The sequence below is a fragment of the Nerophis ophidion genome, linkage group LG01, assembly GCF_033978795.1.
Source record: "Nerophis ophidion isolate RoL-2023_Sa linkage group LG01, RoL_Noph_v1.0, whole genome shotgun sequence".
Taxonomy (NCBI): domain Eukaryota; kingdom Metazoa; phylum Chordata; class Actinopteri; order Syngnathiformes; family Syngnathidae; genus Nerophis; species Nerophis ophidion.
In genome coordinates, this window is record NC_084611.1 from 85,801,111 (window position 1) to 85,824,220 (window position 23,110).

At 43.6% G+C, this 23,110-nt stretch overlaps 1 protein-coding gene across 1 annotated transcript in view; it reads right to left on the reverse strand.

The window, feature by feature from the left end:
* Positions 1-366: 366 nt before the first annotated feature.
* foxk1 (forkhead box K1) overlaps positions 367-23,110 on the reverse strand; it is a 51,982-nt gene continuing 29,238 nt past the window's right edge. The window contains exons 3-9 of the mRNA XM_061914150.1: positions 12,422-12,632; positions 12,196-12,342; positions 11,926-12,119; positions 11,588-11,760; positions 3,643-3,903; positions 3,408-3,581; positions 367-1,264 (exon numbers count right to left, since the gene is read on the reverse strand). Of these exons, the coding sequence (XP_061770134.1) occupies positions 1,050-1,264; positions 3,408-3,581; positions 3,643-3,903; positions 11,588-11,760; positions 11,926-12,119; positions 12,196-12,342; positions 12,422-12,632 (1,375 nt within the window). The 3' untranslated portion in view covers positions 367-1,049. The remainder of the gene's footprint in view (positions 1,265-3,407; positions 3,582-3,642; positions 3,904-11,587; positions 11,761-11,925; positions 12,120-12,195; positions 12,343-12,421; positions 12,633-23,110) is intronic.

The following is a 23,110-nucleotide window of genomic DNA, read 5'->3' on the forward strand; positions in this document are numbered from 1 at the left end:
CAAGGTAAATATTGACGCTTACATAGGTCTGGTGATAATGTTCCCCTTTAAGATTCAGTCCTACACTTCGCTGAAAGTGCAAGACGCTTGATAACTAACTTTTAAGTGCAGCTTTCAGCGAATAATTTCTTTACTCATAAGTCAACTTTTAGCAGACTTCTTAGGAGTAATTCTAAGAAGCTTGATAAATACGGCCCCAGAACTCCAAACTGCAAAACATTAATCCATCACTGTTCCGGCCGCCGACCTCTGACGGAGGCGTGGATTTCCCATCACTCGACGGGAAAACTGTCCGATGTCGTAACAACGTGACCTCAACTTATGCCCGAAGACTTCCTGAGAGAAGACCATTAAGAAAACAAACCGTTTTCAGTCAACGTGGGTTTAATTTGTGCTACAACATTCTTCATCACAACCACGGGACAATTTAAAAAAAAACAAAAAAAACCCTTCTAGAAAGAATGTATTAATGACAGATTTTTTTAATCTTTTGTTTTTTACACAAAATATTTCTTCCAAATGTAAGAAAAAATAGCTTCTAACTAGCCCGGTGAGCAACTAACATAAGCGACGTGCCAAAGGGAGCGAAAGGACGACCTCCTCCGTCTCTGTCGCGCGGCAGAAGCGCGTACTTTAGCATTATAAAAGCTTGAAAGGTTAAAATAAAAAATATTTTTAAGGCTTTTGTCGCGATTTCTGTGCCGAGACGTACAAAACTGTGCACACGTCGCTTATTTCACTCTAAATTAAAACAATCATTTTGTCTACGTTCAGGTTAGCAACTCTGACCCCGCCCACTTGCCTCAGGAAGCCTTGGATGACAAAAATCCTTCATCCCGCAGTTAATTCTGCACCAGCATGAGAAAGTACTCGTAAAGTTCACACTTTGGACCCGAGATCCTTACACGGGATGCAGTCGGCGTGTTCCCGTTTCACAAGTAGTGTTAAAAGTCCGTGACGCTGCAGAAATTTTGCTTGAATTTTAAAAACGACGAAAATCTTCTAGATGAGATTCCCTTCAGGTGTTTTAGTCCGGCGACGGCAAGGTTTCACTTCCTGAGGTCGTGGCTTTGCGACGCCATGGTAACGATGACAGGGTGCTGAGCGGGCGGGATTTTATGATCGTTAGCCCCGCCCTCGTCCTCCATCCTGGGCCGCTTGGCCTGAGACTCGCCGACCATTTCTGCGCCAGGCTGTCGGTTTACCGCCACAGGAGGGGAGCTGGAGGCCTGGGCTGCCAAGATCTGAAGAGGACTGCTCAGACCTGCAAGGAGAAGGAGGGTGGAAGACTTGTTGTTAACCCGATAAAGAAGGAGGCTCTAAAAACAAAAGTGAAGTGAATTATATTTTCTCTAGTGCAGTGAAGTGAAACATATTTATATAGCGCTTTACATAGTGAAACCCAATATCTAAGTTACATTTAAACCAGTGTGGGTGGCACTGGGAGCAGGTGGGTAAAGTGTCTTGCCCAAGGACACAACGGCAGTGACTAGGATGGCGGAAGCGGGAATCGGACCTGCAACCCTCAAGTTGCTGGCACGGCCGCTCTACCAACCGAGCTAAACCGCCTCTAGTGCAGGGGTCACCAAGGCGGTGCCCGTGAGGACCAGATGAGTCGCCCGCTGGCCTGTTCTAAAAATAGCTCAAATAGCAGCACTTACCAGTGAGCTGCCTCTATTTTTTAAATTTTATTTATTTACTAGCAAGCTGGACTCTCTTTGCTTGACATTTTTACTTCTAAGAGAGACAAAACTCAAATAGAATTTGAAAATCCAGGAAAATATTTTAAAGACTTGGTCTTCACTTGTTTAAATAAATTCATTTATTTTTTTTACTTTGCTTCTTATAACTTTCAGAAAGACAATTTTAGAGAAAAAATACAACCTTAAAAATGATTTTAGGATTTTTAAACACATATACCTTTTTACCTTTTCAATTCCTTCCTCTTCTTTCCTGACAATTTAAATCAATGTTCAAGTAAATGTATTTGTTTTATTGTAAAGAATAATAAATACATTTTAATTTAATTCTTCATTTTAGCTTCTTTTTTTTCGACAAAGATGATTTGTGAAATATTTCTTCAAACTTATTGTGATTAAAATTCAAAAAAATTATTCTGGCAAATCTAGAAAATCTGTAGAATTAGATTTTAACCTTATTTCAAAGTCTTTTGAAGTTCTTTTAAAATTTTTGTTCTGGAAAATCTAGAAGAAATAATGATTTGTCTTTGTTAGATATATAGCTTGGTCCAATTTGTTATATATTCTAACAAAGGGCAGATTGGATTTTAACCTATTTAAAACATGTCAGCAAAATTCTAAAATTAATCTTAATCAGGAAAAATTTCTAATTATATTCCAAAAATTGTTTTTTCAATTTTTTCAAAACGATTCAAATTAGTTAGTTTTTCTCTTCATTTTTTTCGGTTGAACTTTGAATTTTAAAGAGTCGAAATTGAAGATAAACTATGTTTCAAAATTTAATTTTCATTTTTTTCGTGTTTTCTCCACTTTTAAACCGTTCAATTAAGTGTTTTTTTCATCATTTATTCTCTACAAAAAACCTTCCGTAAAAGGAAAAAAAAAATGTATGACCCTTTCTTTTATATCCATCCATCTTCTACCGCTTATTCCCTTTCGGGGTCGCGGGGGGCGCTGGCGCCTATCTCAGCTACAATCGGGCGGAAGGCGGGGTACACCCTGGACAAGTCGCCACCTCATCGCAGGGCCAACACAGATAGACAGACAACATTCACACTCACATTCACACACTAGGGACCATTTAGTGTTGCCAATCAACCTATCCCCAGGTGCATGTCTTTGGAAGTGGGAGGAAGCCGGAGTACCCGGAGGGAACCCACGCATTCACGGGGAGAACATGCAAACTCCACACAGAAAGATCCCTAGCCTGGATTTGAACCCAGGACTGCAGGACCTTCGTATTGTGAGGCAGACGCACTAACCCCTCTGCCACCGTGAAGCCCTTTTATATAGATTTATTCATTAAAGGTAAATTGAGCAAATTGGCTATTTCTGGCAATTTATTTAAGTGTGTATCAAACTGGTAGCCCTTGGCATTAATCAGTACCCAAGAAGTAGCTCTTGCTTTCAAAAAGGTTGGTGACCCCTGTTCTAGTGACTCAAAGCGATTTACCAAGCGAAACCCAATATCTAAATTACATTTAAACCAGCGTGGGTGGGACTGGGAGCAGGTGGGTAACGTTTTTTGCCCAAGCACACAACAGCAGTGACTAGGATTGCGGAAGCGGGGATTGAATCTGGAACCCTCAATTTGCTGGCACGGCTGCTCTGCCAACCGAGCTATACCGCCCCTTTGTGTCTTGACATTCTATCGCCATCTTGCCAGGACCACACCTTGACCAAAGCTTTCAACATGGCGTCACATACCTGCGTTATAAGCGGGGCTGGTTGCCATGGCGACGGCGGCATTTGTGTGCTTTCCGTTCTGGGTAACGGCGCGGACAGGAAGTTGATGCAGACCCAGCGCCTTGTTGCGTTCTTCAGCCCCGTGCACGGCGCTGTCCACCGTCTGGATCACCAGCTCCCGGTTCAGCTGCGCCTCTGAGGAGATCACGGCGGCTGTCAATCATCATGCCACGCCCACTTCTTGTCGTTGCCTTACCTCTCAGCTCGCTGTGTTCCATCCTCTGCATCCCTGGCGCCGTGGTGCCGACAGAAGGGGTGCCGTACCCGTTGGGCGGGGCGCTGGTGACCACACGCAGCATGGTGACGGAGGACTGCGGCGGGTTCTGGAGAAAGTGGACGGGCTGGATTTGTCCGCCGCCCGGAACGAGGGCGAGGGCCTTGCCCAATCCGGAAGGCAGGACTACGGTCGGGTGGGAGGGCGCCGCCATGATGACGGGCTGAACGCTGACCGGAGAACCTGCGAGGGACACACCACAACTTTTACTTGGCCTTGTTCGCTTTGCTTGTCAGAGTCGACGCTTATCTCCTTGTATAGTTTAGGCACAGTTTTTGGAGACTCGGCCAATGAGGAACACAGAGTAGAAATGGACAGAGGCCAGCAACAGAAGATCCTGACAAGACCACAGCAACCTGCAAAACTAGTCCTGTCCCACAACTACAACCCACCATTTCCACAGAAATGACCGAATGAGAGTAAACGCCCCTAATTCAGCAACTGATGGACATTGTGGAGTCCGAGAGGCCACTCTAAACAGTCACATGACCTGCCTCATGAAGCCTTTTTAAAAAAAATGATCATGTATCATAGGTTTGTTTTCAAAGTGAGCCTCTGTCAGATGTGGAAGGAGAGACCAGACTCCCCTCTCCTCAGCCACTTCCATATAAACTCATTTAATTAGGGACCGAATGTCCCTTTGGGACAGAGGACCCTATTGAATTTCTAGCATTTTATTCTTTCTTTATTATTATTATTACGCAGCTTTGAGCCGTTATTTTAACCCACTTAACATGCTTCAAAACTCACCAAATGTGACACACATCAGCAGAGGTGGGTAGAGTAGCCAGAAATTGTACTCAAGTAAGAGTACTGTTACTTTAGAGATGTATTAGTCAAGTAAAAGTAAGGAGTAGTCACCCAAATATTTACTTGAGTAAAAGTATGTTGTGAAAAAACTACTCAAGTACTGAGTAACCTCATTACGGCAACAAATAATGCACAAAAACATAAAAATAGCAATGAGCAAATTCAACTAAAACAATAATATATATTAAATAATAATACATTAAAATAAAAAATGGCAAATTGAGCCACAATAACTTAACAGCACCATAGGCTCAGTAGCCATTGATTGATTAGTAGATTGCACAGTACAGTACATATTCCGTACAATTGACCACTAAATGGTAACACCCCAATAAGTTTTTCAACGTTAATCAATTACTTAATAAATGACCAAGTCGAGGTGATCTACCTCATATATACATACACACACATATCATATATATTAATATGTCCAGGGTGTACCCCGCCTTCCGCCCGATTGTAGCTGAGATAGGTGTCAGCGCCCCCTGCGACCTCAAAAGGGAATAAGCGGTAGGAAATGGATGGATGTACATACATACATACATACATATATATATATATATATACAGTATATAATTTATATTTATTTTGCCGTTTTTGTTGAAATGTTAAAGGTGTTTTAATGAATATACATGCATGTTTAACACATAGATTCCTATCTTTCATGAAGACAAGAATATAAGTTGGTGTATTACCTGATTCTGATGACTTGCATTGACTGGAATCAGACGGTATAGTGCTAAAAATGTCCACGTTTTCAAATGGAGGAGAAAAAAAAAGTTCTTCCTTTTTGTCTAATACCACATGAAAGTCGTTGGTTTTTGGCATCTTGTTTGTCCAGCTTCTATATTCGTTTTTATACACTTTACAAGAAATACATTGGCGGCAAACTCCGTAGCTTGCTAGCTTGTTTGCTCTGGCTTTCGGAGACTCTTATTTTGTTAGCGCAGGCGCGATGGAGCGGCAGTTTTATTGTGAAGACAGGAAGTGTGCGATCAGCCTTTAGGCTTTTGACGGGAAGTACGGTTGAAATAAAAAGTGTCTTTTTTCCTTTACACTTTTGATTGATTGATTGAAACTTGTATTAGTAGATTGTACAGTACAGTACATATTTCGAACAATTGACCACTAAATGGTAAGACCCCAATAAGTTTTTCAACTTTTTTTTAAGTCGGATTCGACGTGTGACGGTCATGTGACCGCCTGGCTCTGTTTGATTGGTCCAACGTCACCAGTGACTGCATGTGATTGGTGAAACGCAGACAAGTGTATATCCTACTTTGAAAAACCAAAACAAACATTAATAGATCGATTAAAAAAAAGTAGCGAGTAACGAGCTGAATGTACATGAATGGAGCGGAGTAAAAGTAGCGTTTCTTCTCTATAAATATACTCAACTAAAAGTTAAAGTATGTTGCATAAAAACTACTCTTAGAAGTACAACTTATCCCAAAAGTTACTCAAGTAGATGTAACGGAGTAAATGTAGCGCGTTACTACCCACCTCTGCATATCAGGAATGGCAAAAATTGCGATTTAATCCAAAAACCTAACCCCAAAACTAAAAATTGCGCTCTAGCGCCCCCTAGGAAGAAAACACAGACAAAACTGCCTATAAAGGCCTACTGAAAGCCACTACTACCGACCACACAGTCTGATAGTTTATATATAAATGATGAAATATTAACATTGCAACACATGCCAATACGGCCGGTTTAGTTTACTAAATTACAATTTTAAATTTCCCGCGGAGTTTCTTGTTGAAAATGTCGTGGAATGATGACGCGCGTTTGTGACGTCCCCGGTTGTAGCGGACATATTAGCCCAGCACCACTTACGGCTAAAAGTCGTCTCTTTTCATCGCACAATTAGACAGTAATTTAGACATCTGTGTTGCTGAATCTTTTGCAATTTGTTCAATTAATAATGGAGACTATTAGAGATGCGCGGTTGGCGGTCTCATCCGCGAATAAACCGCGGGTCGGGCAGGTGACATGACGAAAAAATAGATTTTAAATAGATTCGGGCGGGTGGCGGTTGAACCATTTGGAAATATTTGATATATATGGTTCAGGGATCGGTAACCTTCACCGTTCAAAGAGCCATTTTGGACCCGTGTCATAAAGCGAAGAAGACAATAGGAGACTTAAACATTTTCAAGAATGTCTGCTGGCAGTCACACTGTTAATAAGTATTAGGGCATGCTATGTAGCCTTTGCCTTTAACGCCTTCTACATAATGGACAATCTACTTGTCAATCCAGCAATATGTTGTGTGTGGCTACCGCAGACACACGCACACGACTGCAAGGCACACTGGGTGATACAGAGTACACTAATGGTTGTGATATAAACAATTTTAACACTCTTACTAATATGCGCCACACTGTGAAGCCACACCAAACAAGAATGACAAAGACATTTCGGGAGAACATCCGCACCGTAACACAACAGATCAAATACCCAGAACCCCTTGCAGCACTAACTCTTCCGGCACGCTACAATATACACCCCCGCTACCACCAAACCAAAAATTGAGAGCTTTGCCTTCCTGCTTAGCTCCTTTTTCACCAACAAATAATATCTATTAATACTATATCTCTGCGATGAGGTGGCGACTTGTCCAGGGTGTACGACGCCTTCCGCCCGATTGTAGCTGAGATAGGCACTGTCACGCCAAATTTCTTCCCCCCTACAAAAACCTTCCCCCCTATTTACTTCTGAGGTCATGATTAATACAGACGTTTTGTTAACGCTATATTATTAAAATATAACGCTATATTATAAAAATACAGACGTTTTGTTAACGCTTTATTATAAAAAAAAATTAAAAAATAATTTACAAACACAAGCTATGGGATGACGCATTTACTTCCGGGGTCACGTTTCCTCTTATGTCATCCCATAGCTTGTGTTTGTAAATTGTTTTTTAGTTTTTTTTATAATATAGCGTTAACAAAACATCTGTATTTTTATAATATAGCGTTATATTTTAATAATATAGCGTTAACAAAAGGTCTGTATTAATCATGACCCCGGAAGTAAATGGGGGGGTTTGTAGGGAGAAGAAATTTGGCGCGACAGCACCACCGACCCCAAAAGGGACAAGCGGTAGAAAATGGTTGGATAATACTATATCTGGCGAGCGATGTGGTGTCCTACTCTGTTCAGCGGTCCTTGAATGCAGCGTAAAAACACCTTTTGTTTCACATACTCCCAGTCATTCTCTACTAAGAGAGCACAGCTTGGAGGTTGAATGTGCTCGGAGAGTAATGTAATATGCGTTCAAATTGGGGTATGTCATTTCTTAATGGGGGGAAAGCATTAATGTTTCTTTTTTTCATGTTAGTATTTACAATTTCTGTGTGTGAGTTTATGAAAGTGCAGTTATCAATCACAGTTTTCCATCCATCCATCCATCCATCATCTTCCGCTTATCCGAGGTCGGGTCGCGGGGGCAGCAGCCTAAGCAGGGAAGCCCAGACTTCCCTATCTCCAGCCACTTCGTCTAGCTCTTCCCGGGGGATCCCGAGGCGTTCCCAGGCCAGCCGGGAGACATAGTCTTCCCAACGTGTCCTGGGTCTTCCCCGTGGCCTCCTACCAGCTGGACGTGCCCTAAACACATCCCTAGGGAGGCGTTCGGGTGGCATCCTGACCAGATGCCCGAACCACCTCATCTGGCTCCTCTCGATGTGGAGGAGCAGCGGCTTTACGTTGAGTTCCTCCCGGATGGCAGAGCTTCTCACCCTATCTCTAAGGGAGAGACCCGCCACCCGGCGGAGGAAACTCATTTCGGCCGCTTGTACCCGTGATCTTATCCTTTCGGTCATGACCCAAAGCTCATGACCATAGGTGAGGATGGGAACGTAGATCGACCGGTAAATTGAGAGCTTTGCCTTCCGGCTCAGCTCCTTCTTCACCACAACGGATCGATACAACGTCCGCATTACTGAAGACGCCGCACCGATCCGCCTGTCGATCTCACGATCCACTCTTCCCCCACTCGTGAACAAGACTCCTAGGTACTTGAACTCCTCCACTTGGGGCAGGGTCTCCTCCCCAACCCGGAGATGGCACTCCACCCTTTTCCGGGCGAGAACCATGGACTCGGACTTGGAGGTGCTGATTCTCATTCCGGTCGCTTCACACTCGGCTGCGAACCGATCCAGTGAGAGCTGAAGATCCCGGCCAGATGAAGCCATCAGGACTACATCATCTGCAAAAAGCAGAGACCTGATCCCGTGGCCACCAAACCGGAACCCCTCAACGCCTTGGCTGCGCCTAGAAATTCTGTCCATAAAAGTTATGAACAGAATCGGTGACAAAGGACAGCCTTGGCGGAGTCCAACCCTCACTGGAAACGTGTCCGACTTACTGCCAGCAATGCGAACCAAGCTCTGACACTGATCGTACAGGGAGCGGACTGCCACAATAAGACAGTCCGATACCCCATACTCTCTGAGCACTCCCCACAGGACTTCCCGAGGGACACGGTCGAATGCCTTCTCCAAGTCCACAAAGCACATGTAGACTGGTTGGGCAAACTCCCATGCACCCTCAAGAACCCTGCCGAGAGTATAGAGCTGGTCCACAGTTCCACGACCAGGACGAAAACCACACTGTTCCTCCTGAATCCGAGGTTCGACTATCCGGCGAAGCCTCCTCTCCAGTACACCTGAATAAACCTTACCGGGAAGGCTGAGGAGTGTGATCCCACAATACTTGGAACACACCCTCCGGTCCCCCTTCTTAAAGAGAGGGACCACCACCCCGGTCTGCCAATCCAGAGGTACCGCCCCCGATGTCCACGCGATGTTGCAGAGTCTTGTCAACCAAGACAGCCCCACAGCATCCAGAGCCTTAAGGAACTCCGGGCGGATCTCATCCACCCCCGGGGCCTTGCCGCCGAAGAGCTTTTTAACTACCTCAGCGACCTCGGCCCCAGAAATAGGAGAGTCCACTACAGATTCCCCAGGCACCGCTTCCTCAAAGAAAGACGTGTTGGTGGGATTGAGGAGGTCTTCGAAGTATTCCCTCCACCGATCCACAACATCCGCAGTCGAAGTCAGCAGAACACCATCCGCACCATACACGGTGTTGATAGTGCACTGCTTCCCCTTCCTGAGGCGCCGTATGGTGGTCCAGAATCGCTTCGAAGCCGTCCGGAAGTCGTTTTCCATGGCTTCCCCGAACTCTTCCCATGTCCGAGTTTTTGCATCCGCGACCGCTAAAGCTGCACACCGCTTGGCCCGTCGGTACCCGTCCACTGCCTCCGGAGTCCTATGAGCCAAAAGAACCCGATAGGACTCCTTCTTCAGCTTGACGGCATCCCTCACTGCTGGTGTCCACCAACGGGTTCTGGGATTACCGCCACGACAGGCACCAACAACCTTGCGGCCACAGCTCCAATCAGCCGCCTCGACAATAGAGGTTCGGAACATGGTCCACTCGGACTCAATGTCCCGCACCTCCCTCGTGACATGTTCAAAGTTCTCCCGGAGGTGTGAATTGAAACTCTCTCTGACAGGAGACTCTGCCAGACGTTCCCAGCAGACCCTCACAATGCGCTTGGGCCTGCCAGGTCTGTCCGGCATCCTCCCCCACCATCGCAGCCAACTCACCACCAGGTGGTGATCGGTAGAAAGCTCCGCCCCTCTCTTCACCCGAGTGTCCAAAACATAAGGCCGCAAATCCGATGACACAACTACAAAGTCGATCATGGAACTGCGGCTTAGGGTGTCCTGGTGCCAAGTGCACATATGGACACCCTTATGTTTGAACATGGTGTTTGTTATGGACAATCCGTGACGAGCACAAAAGTCCAATAACAAAACACCACTCGGGTTTAGATCCGGGCGACCATTCTTCCCAATCACGCCTCTCCAGGTTTCACTGTCGTTGCCAACATGAGCGTTGAAGTCTCCCAGTAGGACAAGGGAATCACCCGGGGGAGCACTTTCCAGTACTCCCTCGAGTGTAACCAAAAAGGGTGGGTATTCTGAACTGCTGTTTGGTGCATAAGCACAAACAACAGTCAGGACCCGTCCCCCCACCCGAAGGCGAAGGGAAGCTACCCTCTCGTCCACTGGGTTGAACTCAAACGTGCAGGCTTTGAGCCGGGGGGCAACGAGAATTGCCACCCCAGCCCGTCGCCTCTCACTGCCGGCAACGCCAGAGTGGAAGAGGGTCCAGTCCCTCTCGAGAGAACTGGTTCCAGAGCTCTTGCTGTGCGTCGAGGTGAGTCCGACTATATCCAGCCGGAACTTCTCTACCTCGCGCACTAGCTCAGGCTCCTTCCCCCCCAGTGAGGTGACGTTCCACGTCCCAAGAGGTAGCTTCTGTAGCCGAGGATCGGACCGCCAAGTGCCCTGCCTTCGGCTGCCGCCCAGCTCACAATGCACCCGACCTCTATGGCCCCTCCTATGAGTGGTGAGCCCATTGGAGGGATGACCCACGTTGCCTCTTCGGGCTGTGTCCGGCCGGGCCCCATGGGGACAGGCCCGACCACCAGGCGCTCGCCATCGTGCCCCAACTCCGGGCCTGGCTCCAGAGCGGGGCCCCGGTGACCCACGTCCGGGCGAGGGAAATCTGGGTTCATTTTGTTGTAATTCCATAGAAGTCTTTGAGCTGCTCTTTGTCTGATCACTCACCTAGGACCTGTTTGTCTTGGGAGACCCTACCAGGGGGCATGAAAGCCCGCAGACAACATAGCTCCTAGGATCATTGGGACACGCAAACTTCTCTACCACGGTAAGGTAGCAGCTCAGAGAGGAGACACAGTTTTCCCATTTATTTTAAATTTGGACAATAATACTAACCATCACAAGTTTTATCGAGGTTGTCATTATTACCTTTTATAGTCCATCCATTTTCTACCGCTTATTCCCTTTGGGGTCGCTGGTGCCTATCTCAGCTACAATCGGGCGGAAGGCGGTGTACACCCTGGACAAGTCGCCAGCTCATCGCAGGCCACCTTTTATAGTTATAACTCTAAATGCAATTTGTTTCTCTGGTAATAAGTTACCATAGCAATGTTTTTAAAAGTATTTACGGGCTCACCCGGGGCGCTCTGAGTGTAGCGGTACTCGGGCACCGACGCCAGCTTGTGGACCAGCTGCTCGTGGTGATCGGGCGGGATGGGCGACCCTTCTCTGCTCAAACATTCGGGGGTCTGCAGCCCGCTGGAAGGAGGGGAAAGTAGTCCCTGGTGAGTCGGAGAGGCGGGGGCGCTCCTGGAAAACAAAAGAAAAGAACATCACAAGATGGAACCCCTGGCTGTGACGGCAGAGAGTGGACTTACTTGGTTCTGTCCAATCAAGTGACAGCGAGGAGCAGAAAGGACAAACGAAGAAGTTACAGAAGACGGAGTGTCTGGACGTCTCCAGGGGCGCGCTTACCTGGACGAGAGCGGTCCGAAGGGCGTCCGGAAGCAGGCGACCCCCCGTTGCCGCCGCTTCCTGAAGGCCTGCTCCACCAGCTTGATCTCGGAGGCCGAGTCCACACGCCAAAAGCTGCCTTTGCCGGGCTCGTCCTGGGAGCGCGCCACCTTCAGGAAGTAGCGGTTCAGGGACAGGTTGTGTCTGATGGAGTTCTGACGGAGCACAAAGAGGTTTAAGATGCCGTTCAGGTGAGGAGGAGGGGGAGGGGGGGGGGCGTCGCCAACACACCTGCCAGCCCTTGTCGGCCGTGCGGTAGTAAGGGTAGTGTTTGGTGATGTGAGCGTAGATGCCGCTCAATGTCAGCTGCTTGTCCGGCGCCGAGGAGATGGCCTGGACGATCAGCTGAGCGTAGGAATACGGCGGTTTGGACTCATCCTGGACACAATACACACGTTGATACCAATGTGGTGGGCATGGCTTGTGAAAGGGTGGGGCTTCATGACACTGTCATCACCTTGGGGCTGTCGTCGCCGCCGCCGCCGCCGGCTGACTCCCCTCGCGACTCGCCGGCTCCGCCCTTTTGATCGGTGGGGCCCCGTCTGTTCTCGCTAATGGCCTTGGCGGCGTACTCGGCTGCTAGCTGGAGGTCAGGGGTCACGTTGCGGCCGTAGCGGTACCCCGACGACCCCGCACCTCTTGGACTCGCCGGGCAGGAGTTGGGAACACTGAGACCACAAAGGGAGGGAAGGAAATCATTGGTTTGGCCACGTGAAAATGTCCAAAACATTACAAACCACTCTCAGTGTGATGCACAATACTCAGCCCTTGTTGCTCACTGGAACACTAAGTTATGCTAACAAACTCACGGCCTGCAGCACCATTTCAAGAGCATGCCGACATTCTACAAAGGAGACTATTGTATTTATGTCATTTATTGGATTGAATTTGCCTTAAAGGGAAACATTATCACAAACTCATTTGTATACTCTAGCCTTTAAATAGACTCCCTTTTTAGACCAGTTGATCTGCCGTTTCTTTTCTTTTTCTTCTATGTCCCACTCTCCCTTGTGGAGGGGGTCCGGTCCGATCCGGTGGCCATGTACTGCTTGCCTGTGTATCGGCTGGGGACATCTCTGCGCTGCTGATCCGCCTCCGCTTGGGATGGTTTCCTGCTGGCTCCGCTGTGAACGGGACTCTCGCTGCTGTGTTGGATCCGCTTTGGACTGGACTCTCGCGACTGTGTTGGATCCATTGTGGATTGAACTTTCACAGTATCATGTTGGACCCGCTCGACATCCATTGCTTTCCTCCTCTCCAAGGTTCTCATAGTCATCATTGTCACCGGCGTCCCACTGGGTGTGAGTTTTCCTTGCCCTTATGTGGGCCTACCGAGGATGTCGTAGTGGTTTGTGCAGCCCTTTGAGACACTAGTGATTAAGGGCTATATAAGTAAACATTGATTGATTGATGATTGAATTTCAAAAGGGTTAAAAACAATAAAAAACAGTTCCCAGTGGCTTGTTTTATTTTTCAAAGTTTTTTTCAAAATTTTACATCTCCGGGAATATCCCTAAAAAAAGCTTTAAAGTGCTTGATTTTCGCTATTTGCGATGCGACTGTCCATTTCCCTGTGACGTCATACCGTGCTGCCAATACAAACAAACAATGGCGGATACCACAGCAAGATATAGCGACATTAGCTCGGATTCACACTCGGATTTCAGCGGCTTAAGCGATTCAACAGATTGCGCATGTATTGAAACAGATGGTTGGAGTATGGAGGCAGATAGCGAAAACGAAATTGAAGAAGAAATTGAAGCTATTGACGCTATTCGGCCATAGGGGACCTAATGAAGTGGCCCATAGCATGGCTGTCTTATTACCATCGCCGGTAAAATGTGCAGACCAAACGATCAGGACTTTCGCATCTTGTGACACTGTAGTAACTTAAATCTGTCGATTGGTAAGTGTTTGTTTCACAATAAATGTGGGTATCTAGTTTCAAATGTACATACAGCTAGCGTAAATAGCATGTTAGCATCGATTAGCTGGCAGTCACGCCGCGACCAAATATGTCTGATTAGCACATAAGTCAACAACATCAACAAAACTCACCTTTGTGATTTCGTTGACTTTATCGTTGCAAATGCATCTGCAGGTTATCCATACATCTCTGTGCCATGTCTGTCATCGCCGGTAAAAGGTGCAGACACTCCGGCACATTCAATGGCATCTGGTGGCAGACACTTTCGCATTTTCGGGCCAGTGGTGCAACTTGAATCCCTCCTTGTTAGTGTTGTTACACCCTCCGACAACACGCCGACGAGGCATGATGTCTCCAAGGTTCCAAAAAATAGTCGAAAAAACGGAAAATAACAGAGCTGAGACCCTGTCTGTAATGTGAAAATGAAAACGGCGGCTCTATTACCTCGGTGACGTCACCTTCTGACGTCATCGCTACAAGAGCGATAAACAGAAAGGCGTTTAATTCGCCAAAATTCACCCATTTAGAGTTCGGAAATCGGTTAAAAAAATACATGGTCTTTTTTCTGCAACTTCAAGGTATATATTGACGCTTACATAGGTCTGGTGATAATGTTCCCCTTCAAGAGTAAATAAATGATAAATGGGTTGTACTTGTATAGTGGTTCTTAACCTTGTCGGAGGTACCGAACCCCACCAGTTTCATATGCGCATTCACCGAACCCTTCTTTAGTGAAAAAAATATATATATACATTTTTCAAACCGAAGACGAAGTTATGTTTTTTTTACTGGTGCACAAAATGAACCATGCATGAACATCAACTTGTTCAAAAAACAAAACCAACACAGTGCATTACCTCATAACAAATTACACACAGTGAGACTACTGCTCTTTTGTTCTATTCATAATACGCCGATCGGTAGAAGTCTTTATTTACACGATGAGTCGGGTGTGTCTTTACCTCCGCGGCAGAGGCTCTGCCGAACCCGAGGCAGACTCACCGAACCCCTACGGTTCGATCGAACCCAGGTTAAGAACCACTGCCTTAGAGTCTACAGTGATATTAATAGGATGCATTGCAACAACCATTCTTACTAAGGGTGACAGATTACCAGCAAAAGTAGCAATTATTTAACCGTACACCAGGTATGTGCCAATCAATCAGTATCAGAAGGGGCATTGGTGTCGGATGAGGAAGTGTGGTTGTGTCTGGGGAAGCACAAATACGAAAGTGCTGGAATTGGGCCGGTTAATAGCATAAGATTGGCATAAAAAGTTAAAAACAGCGTCAAATTTTTGACTTCTTCTTGAGGCTACAATACATATTCAATTTGTTTTCATGTAAAAAAAACCAAAATTTTTTTAAGCTGTGGCAGTGTTCGTTTCAGGCGCCACAATCAGTTACTATAAAGGGAAACCCTGTTAGAGGTATGCTAACTTTTCCTATTTCATCATGCTAACGTTTTATGCTAGCATTTTAGCTAATTTGATTAGTTTAAATCAGTACATACATTGGTGGTGTCAACACCAAGGGTAGTATTAGAATATGTCTGATACATTATATGGGTACTTTTATTTTCTCAAAATGTTTGTTCATGTTTACGAATTCAGGGAATGATTCCCTGCACAAAAAAGAAATAATTATTGTTAAAGTACCAATGATTGTCACACACACACTAAGTGTGGTGAAATCTGTCCTCTGCATATGACCCATCCCTTTTTTCACCCCCTGGGAGGTGAGGGGAGCAGTGGGCAACAGCGGTGCCGCGCCCGGGAATTATTTTTGGTGATTTAACCCCCAATTCCAACCCTTGATGCTGAGTGCCAAGCAGGGAGGCAATGGGTCCCATTTTTATAGTCTTTGGTATGACTCGGCCGGGGTTTGAACTCACAACCTACCGATCTCAGGACAGACTCTAACCACTATTGACTTTGTTTTTATCCAACAATTGTATTTAGTAAAATAAGCAACTACTTTAAATAGTGTGCTGATATTTTTAAACTGTCAGTAGCACTTATCATAAATAAATAGGAATTAGTTAATACATGTGATCAGCATCGAGAAGCCAGATGAGGTGGTTCGGGCATCTGGTCGGGATGCCACCTCGGGAGGTATTTAGGGCCGGTAGGAGGTCACGTTGGGAAGACTATGTCTCTTGGCTGGCCTGGGAACGCCTCGAATTCCCCCGGGAGGAGCTGGACAAAGTGACTGGGGAGAGGAAAGTCTGGGCTTCCCTGCTTAGGCTGCTGCCCCCGCGACCTGACTTCGGATAAGCGGAAGAAGATAGATGGATGGATGGATGTGATCGGTATTGGCATCGGCCTAAAAACCGTATTGGAATCGGCAGCAGACATCCCAGAGGGGAACATCTCTACTGTGAACGATCACTGATACATTAAATATGCATGATAACATTCGGAAGTGATAACTGTAACGACAACAAAGCATGCTGGGAAAAGCCTCATCCTCACACTTGCCAACGCCTCTGGATTCTGCGGAAGACTCCTTTCCTACTGACATCCCGACTCAAGTTACAAATCTCCCGGTTTCTGATCATTTGTGTGCACATAAATGATTGCAGCTTTTGCTGGCATGCGCACGCAGGAGCCCCCAGTGGCTGTTAACAGTATGACAGCAAAGCATACTTAACCCTTTGTTTTGCACCAATATTTCAAACCTTATGGTGGGAATGGCACACATCACATGGAACACAGCCGTGTTTTGTTATGTAAGATGTGTACAGTAAGGACACAACTTAATGCATAGTAAGCATTTCGGCACCTTGGTGATAAGTCTGCTTTAAGTACATAAACACAACAATCAGTGAAGCTCCTGTTAATTATTTGCCAGCCTCCATGCGGCTGCCATAGCAGTAAAAGCCAACAACATCTGCTGCTGTTTGCAAACACTGCACTGATTTGACATTAGCAACACACACACACACACACACACACACACACACACACACACACACACACACACACACACACACACACACTGGCTCTTAGCTGAACTGTCTGACTATTAGTTACAACTTTAAAGGCCTACTGAAATGAGATTTTCTTATTCAAACGGGGATAGCAGGTCCATTCTATGTGTCATACTTGATCATTTCGCGATATTGCCATATTTTTGCTGAAAGGATTTAGTAGAGAACATCGGCGATAAAGTTCGCAACTTTTGGTCGCTAATAAAAAAGCCTTGCCTGTACCGGAAGTAGCAGACGATGTGCGCGTGACGTCACGGGTTGTAGGGCTGCTCACATCCTCACATTGTTTATAATCATAGCCTCAAGCAGCAAGAGCTATTGGGACCGGGAAAGCGACAACTTCCCCATTAATTTGAGCGAGGACGAAAGATTCGTGGACGAGGAAAGTTAGAGTGAAGCACAAAAGAAAAGAAAAGGCGGCGGAAGTGGGACCGTTTCAGATGTAATTAGACACATTTATGAGGATAATTCGTGAAGATCCCTTATCTGCTTATTGTATTAATACTGTTTTAGTGAGATTGTAAAGTCATACCTCAAAGTCAAATGGCTGCGGTGAACGCCAGTGTCTCTGAGAGAAACAGGAGCAAAGATCACAGTTGCCTTTTTGACAGCTACAGGAGGAGGTCCCATAATCCACTGATGTCTCCAGTAAGAGCCGACTTAATATCACAATTTTCCCATCCAAAAACTTGCTGGTTGATGTAGAGAATCATGTTCGCTTGACCGCTCTGTGTTAAAGCTTCACAACAAACAAAGAAACACCGGCTGTGTTTCGGTGCTAAAGGCAGCTGCAATCGCTTTCCACCAACAGCATTCTTCTTTGACGTCTCCATTATTAATTGAACAAATTGCAAAAGATTGAGCAACACAGATGTCCAAATCACATGCGATGAAAAGAGATGACTTTTAGCCGTGTGTGGTGCTGGGCTAATATGTCCGCTACAACCCGAGACGTCACAAACACGTCATCATTCCGCGACGTTTTCAACAAAAAACTCCGCGGGAAATTTAAAATTGCAATTTAGTAAACTAAACTGGCCATATTGGCATGTGTTGCAATGTTAATATTTCATCATTGATATATAAACTATCAGACTGTGTGGTTGGTAGTAGTGGGTTTCAGTAGGCCTTTAATAACGTATTATATATTTTTTGATGACAAAACATTGTGTCAACGTTCTGCATGAATGTATGCAGGTATTATTTTTTTATTTCATATTTTATGTCATACTAGTGGTCGATAAGGCTCGGTATCACGGCCGATTTCACAAATTGATTCTATTTCCATTCTTAAGGTTCAAAATCGATTGATCACGATTGCACTTAAGTATTGAGAATGTGTCAAATCCAATACAAAATACAAACAAGCTTTGTTTGTTCTCTTCACCATTAACAACTTTGGACAGTTTTGAACTAAGAAAGGAATCGCCGGTGAAAGTGGTCTTCATTAGCACCATTCCATTACGGTGTTGTTTCCTTTAAGCCAGGGGTGTCCAAACCTTTTCCACTGAGGGCCGCACACAAAAAAATGTAAACATACGGGGGCTATTTTGATATTTTTCCATTTTCAAACAACAAAATATACCGTATTTCCTTGTATAGCCGTCGTGCATGTAATATGCGTCCGCCTAGAATTACTGCCAGGTAAAACTCGCTCCCCAAATTTATAAGCGCATGCTTACTTTTGCCGCCGGGTCAAATTCGTGACGTCACGAGTGACACTTCCATTGCCGTCATTCTCAAAATGGCGGAGGAAATTTTTTTTTGCTTTTACTGTGTGTAAACCAGGGGTCTTGTTCCACAGCCATACAGATCACACTAATGGTTGTGATATAAAACAATTTTAACACTCTTACTAATATGCGCCACACTCTGTGAACCCTAACCAAACAAGAATAACAAACACATTTCTGGAGAACATTGGCTCTGTAATAAATTATAAACGCAACATAAGAATTACCCAGAATTCTGTGCATCTATGACTATTGGCTATATTATACACCTTGCTAGCACCAACCCCCCCCCTCCGTGTGTGGGTTAGGGCCGGGTGTATAATATAGCCAAGAGTCATGGATGCATTGGAATTCTGGGTAATTCTTATGTTGCGTTAATAATGTGTTACAGAGCCAATGTTCTCCAGAAATGTGTTTGTTATTCTTGTTTGGTTAGTGTTCACAGAGTGTGGCGCATATTAGTAAGAGTTTTAAAGTTGTTTATATCACAACCATTAGTGTAAGCAGTATGGCTGTTGAACAAGTATGCATTGCAATCTCGTGTGAGATGCAACAAAATGCATGCGTCCTACCGGCACGCAGATACCATGGTGTAAAGGTGGGCGAGATAACATGCTGTAGAGCAATTTTTTCAGAGCAGTTGTCCCCAACCACCGGGCTGCGGCCGCAGAATAATTTTTTATTGATTTTTTTATTTATCACACTCAATTTTTTACTGCATGCCATTGGTAAGCGCATGGGTGAGAAAAGGTTTTAAATTTATTAGCACCTGCTTACTTTTACCGCATGCCTTGAACAAGCGCAGGAGTGAGAAAAAGTTTTAAATTAATTAGCGCCCCGGCGGCTATTCAAGGAAATACGGTATGTTGGTTTTTTTTAACCTTTAGGGCTTCCAGAGACCATAAAGGGTCTCCGTCATTACCATGTTAAAAATAAGTCAAATTATTATTTTTATTTTTATGTAACGCTTTCAGTAAATCTCTATATCAACTTCAGGTTGATATAAAGTTTAAAAAAAAATGTTTTTTGCCTTTTCAGTCGAAGACAACTTTGATTTTTTTATAGTAAAACTGAAATATGGTGCATTTCCCCCATTGCCCAAAACATTCAGAAAGCAATGTTTGACGTGAAGTAATTAGAGCCTTAAAAAAAATCAATAATGCAAGACACCATTGATTTAAATGTATTGTTATTTCTGAGTAATGAAAAAATAAATAAAATCCCACTAAATATCTTTGGGATCCAAAAGGTCCCCCACTTATAAAGTGATACATTTTTTATTATTATTTGTTTTACAAAATTCAACACTTAAATTACGAGATCAACTTCAGATATATTGGTCGATTTTACGTTGGAAGTATTATTTTGTTTGTTTTATGCTCTTTAAGTGAAATATTTGGAGTCTTAAGTAGGTCAATAATTCATCAGATTTTTATTTTTATTTTTAAACCTTTTTTTGGAGCAATGGAAATAAAAGCAAAATAAAGAAAGACAAAAGAAAAAAAAACAGCCTGCATGGCGGCTTTGTGTCAACATTGCAACTTTTTCCTCCTTAGATTTCACCTCATTCCACATGTTTTAATGTTTTTAAAACATTTTTGCAATAGCATTTCCAGAATGTGTGGCAGGCTGCTAAACAATTAGCTGCGGGCCGCACTTTGGACACCCCTGCTTTAAGCGCAAAGAAGTGCCCAAAATGTTAAAAAAGATATCGATCAAATTGATTCTTTTACCCAGCTAGCCATCCATCTTCTTCCCCGTTTCCAAGGCCAGGTCTTGGGGGCAGCAGCCTAAGCAGAGAAGCCTAGACTTCCCTACTTGGTCTAGCTTCTCCCAAGGCGTTTCCCGTGGCGTCCTAGCGGTCGGATGTGCCATCCTGACCGGATGCCCGAACCACCTCATCTGGCTCATCTCGATGTGGAGGAGCAGGGCTTTACTTTTTACCCTCTCTCTCCCTACCACCTGACGGAGGAAACTTATTTTGGCCGCTTATACCCGTGATCGTGTCCTTTTGGTCATAACCCAAAGCTCACGACCATAGGTGAGATAGGATAGTAGATCGACTGGTAAATTGAGAGCTTTACCTTCCGGCCCAGCTCCTCTTTTACCACGACGGACCGATACGGGGTCCGCTCCACTGCGCTGCTCTGGCTGTCGATCTCACGATCCACTCTTCCCTCACTGGTGAACAAGACCCTGTGGTACTTGAACTCCACTTGGGGCAGGATCTCGTCCCCAAGCCCTTTATTACCTGGCTAGAACTGTGGACTCGGCTGTCACACTTGGCTGCGAACCGATCCAGTGAGAGCTGAAGATCCAAGCCAGATGAAGCCAGCGAGACCACAACATCCGCAAAAAGCAGGGACCTAATCCTGCTGCCACCAAACCAGTCCTAGTGGTAAATAAATATTTTCGTAACTGTATGGTTGTTTTATTCTTTGAATGCTAAATATTAATTTGTGAAATGGCAATGCCTTGAGGCCCTCTGATGAGGTGGCGACTTGTTCAGGGTGTACGCCGCCTTCCACCCGATTGTAGCTGAGATAGGCTCCAGCGACCCCTAAGTGAATAAGCGGTAGGCAATGGATGGATGGATGGCAATGCCTTGATTTAAGTGAGGTTAGTGCACAGTCATAGCTTTGTTTCATTAGACCTTTGAAGATAATTAAGGTATAAATAACCATTTACAAAATACTTCTGTGTTAATAACTTTATTCAAAACGTTTACAACTGCGACTAATATATGGAAACATTTTTTTGTTCTAAAATGTCGTGGGTGCGGCTTATATTCCGCTGCGCTCTACAGTCCGGAAAATACGGTACATTGCCCGAATAACCTGAAAATGTTTTCTTGATATGTATAATGCACATGTTCCTTTTTGATAGTACTGGAATGTATAATAGACTGTATTTATATTATTCACATGTGAATAATGCTGTATAATATACTGTATTTATATTATTCACATGTGAATAATGCTGTATAATATACTGTATTTATATTATTCACATGTGAATAATGCTGTATAATAAACTGTATTTAGATTATTCACATGTGAATAATGCTGTATAATATACTGTATTTATATTATTCACATGTGAATAATGCTGTATAATAAACTGTATTTAGATTATTCACGTGACTAATGCTGTATAATAGACTATTTAGATTATTCACATGTGAATAATGCTGTATACTAGACTGTATTTAGATTATTCACATGTGAATAATGCTGTATAATAAACTGTATTTATGTTATTCACATGTGAATAATGCTGTATAATAGACTGTATTCATATTATTCACATGTGAATAATGCTGTATAATAAACTGTATTTATGTTATTCACATGTGAATAATGCTGTATAATAGACTATTTGGATTATTCACGTGACTAATGCTGTATAATAGACTGTATTTAGATTATTCACATGTGAATAATGCTGTATAATACACTGTATTTAGATTATTCACATGTGAATAATGCTGTATAATACACTGTATTTAGATTATTCACATGTGAATAATGCTGTATAATAAACTATATTTATGTTATTCACATGTGAAAAATGCTGTATAATAGACTGTATTTATGTTATTCACATGTGAATAATGCTGTATAATAAACTGTATTTATATTATTCACATGTGACTAATGCTGTATAATAGACTGTATTTAGATTATTCACATGTGAATAATGCTGTATAATAAACTGTATTCATATTATTCACATGTGACTAATTCTGTATAATAGACTGTATTTATATTACTCACATGTGAATAATCTATAATAGAATGTATTTATATTACTCACATGTGAATAATGCTGTATAATAGACTATTTATATTATTCACATGTGAATAATGCTGTGTAATAGACTGTATTCATATTATTCACATGTGAATACTGCTGTATAATAGACTGTATTTATATTATTCTCATGTGACTAATGCTGTATAATAAACCGTATTTATGTTATTCACATGTGAATAATGCTGTATAATAGACTGTATTTATAATATTCACATGTGAATAATGCTGTATAATAGACTGTATTTATAATATTCACATGTGAATAATGCTGTATAATAGACTGTATTTATATTACTCACATGTGAATAATGCTGTATAAAAAACTGAATTTATATTATTCACATGTAAATAATGCTGTATAATAGACTGTATTCATATTATTCACATGTGAATAATGCTGTATAATAAACTGAATTTATATCATTCACATGTAAATAATGCTGTATAATAGACTGTATTCATATTATTCACATGTAAATAATGCTGTATAATAGACTGTATTTATATTATTCACATGTGACTAATGCTGTATAATAAACCGTATTTATGTTATTCACATGTGAATACTGCTGTATAATAGACTGTATTTATATTATTCACATGTGACTAATGCTGTATTATAAACCGTATTTATGTTATTCACATGTGAATAATGCTGTATAATAAACTGAATTCATAT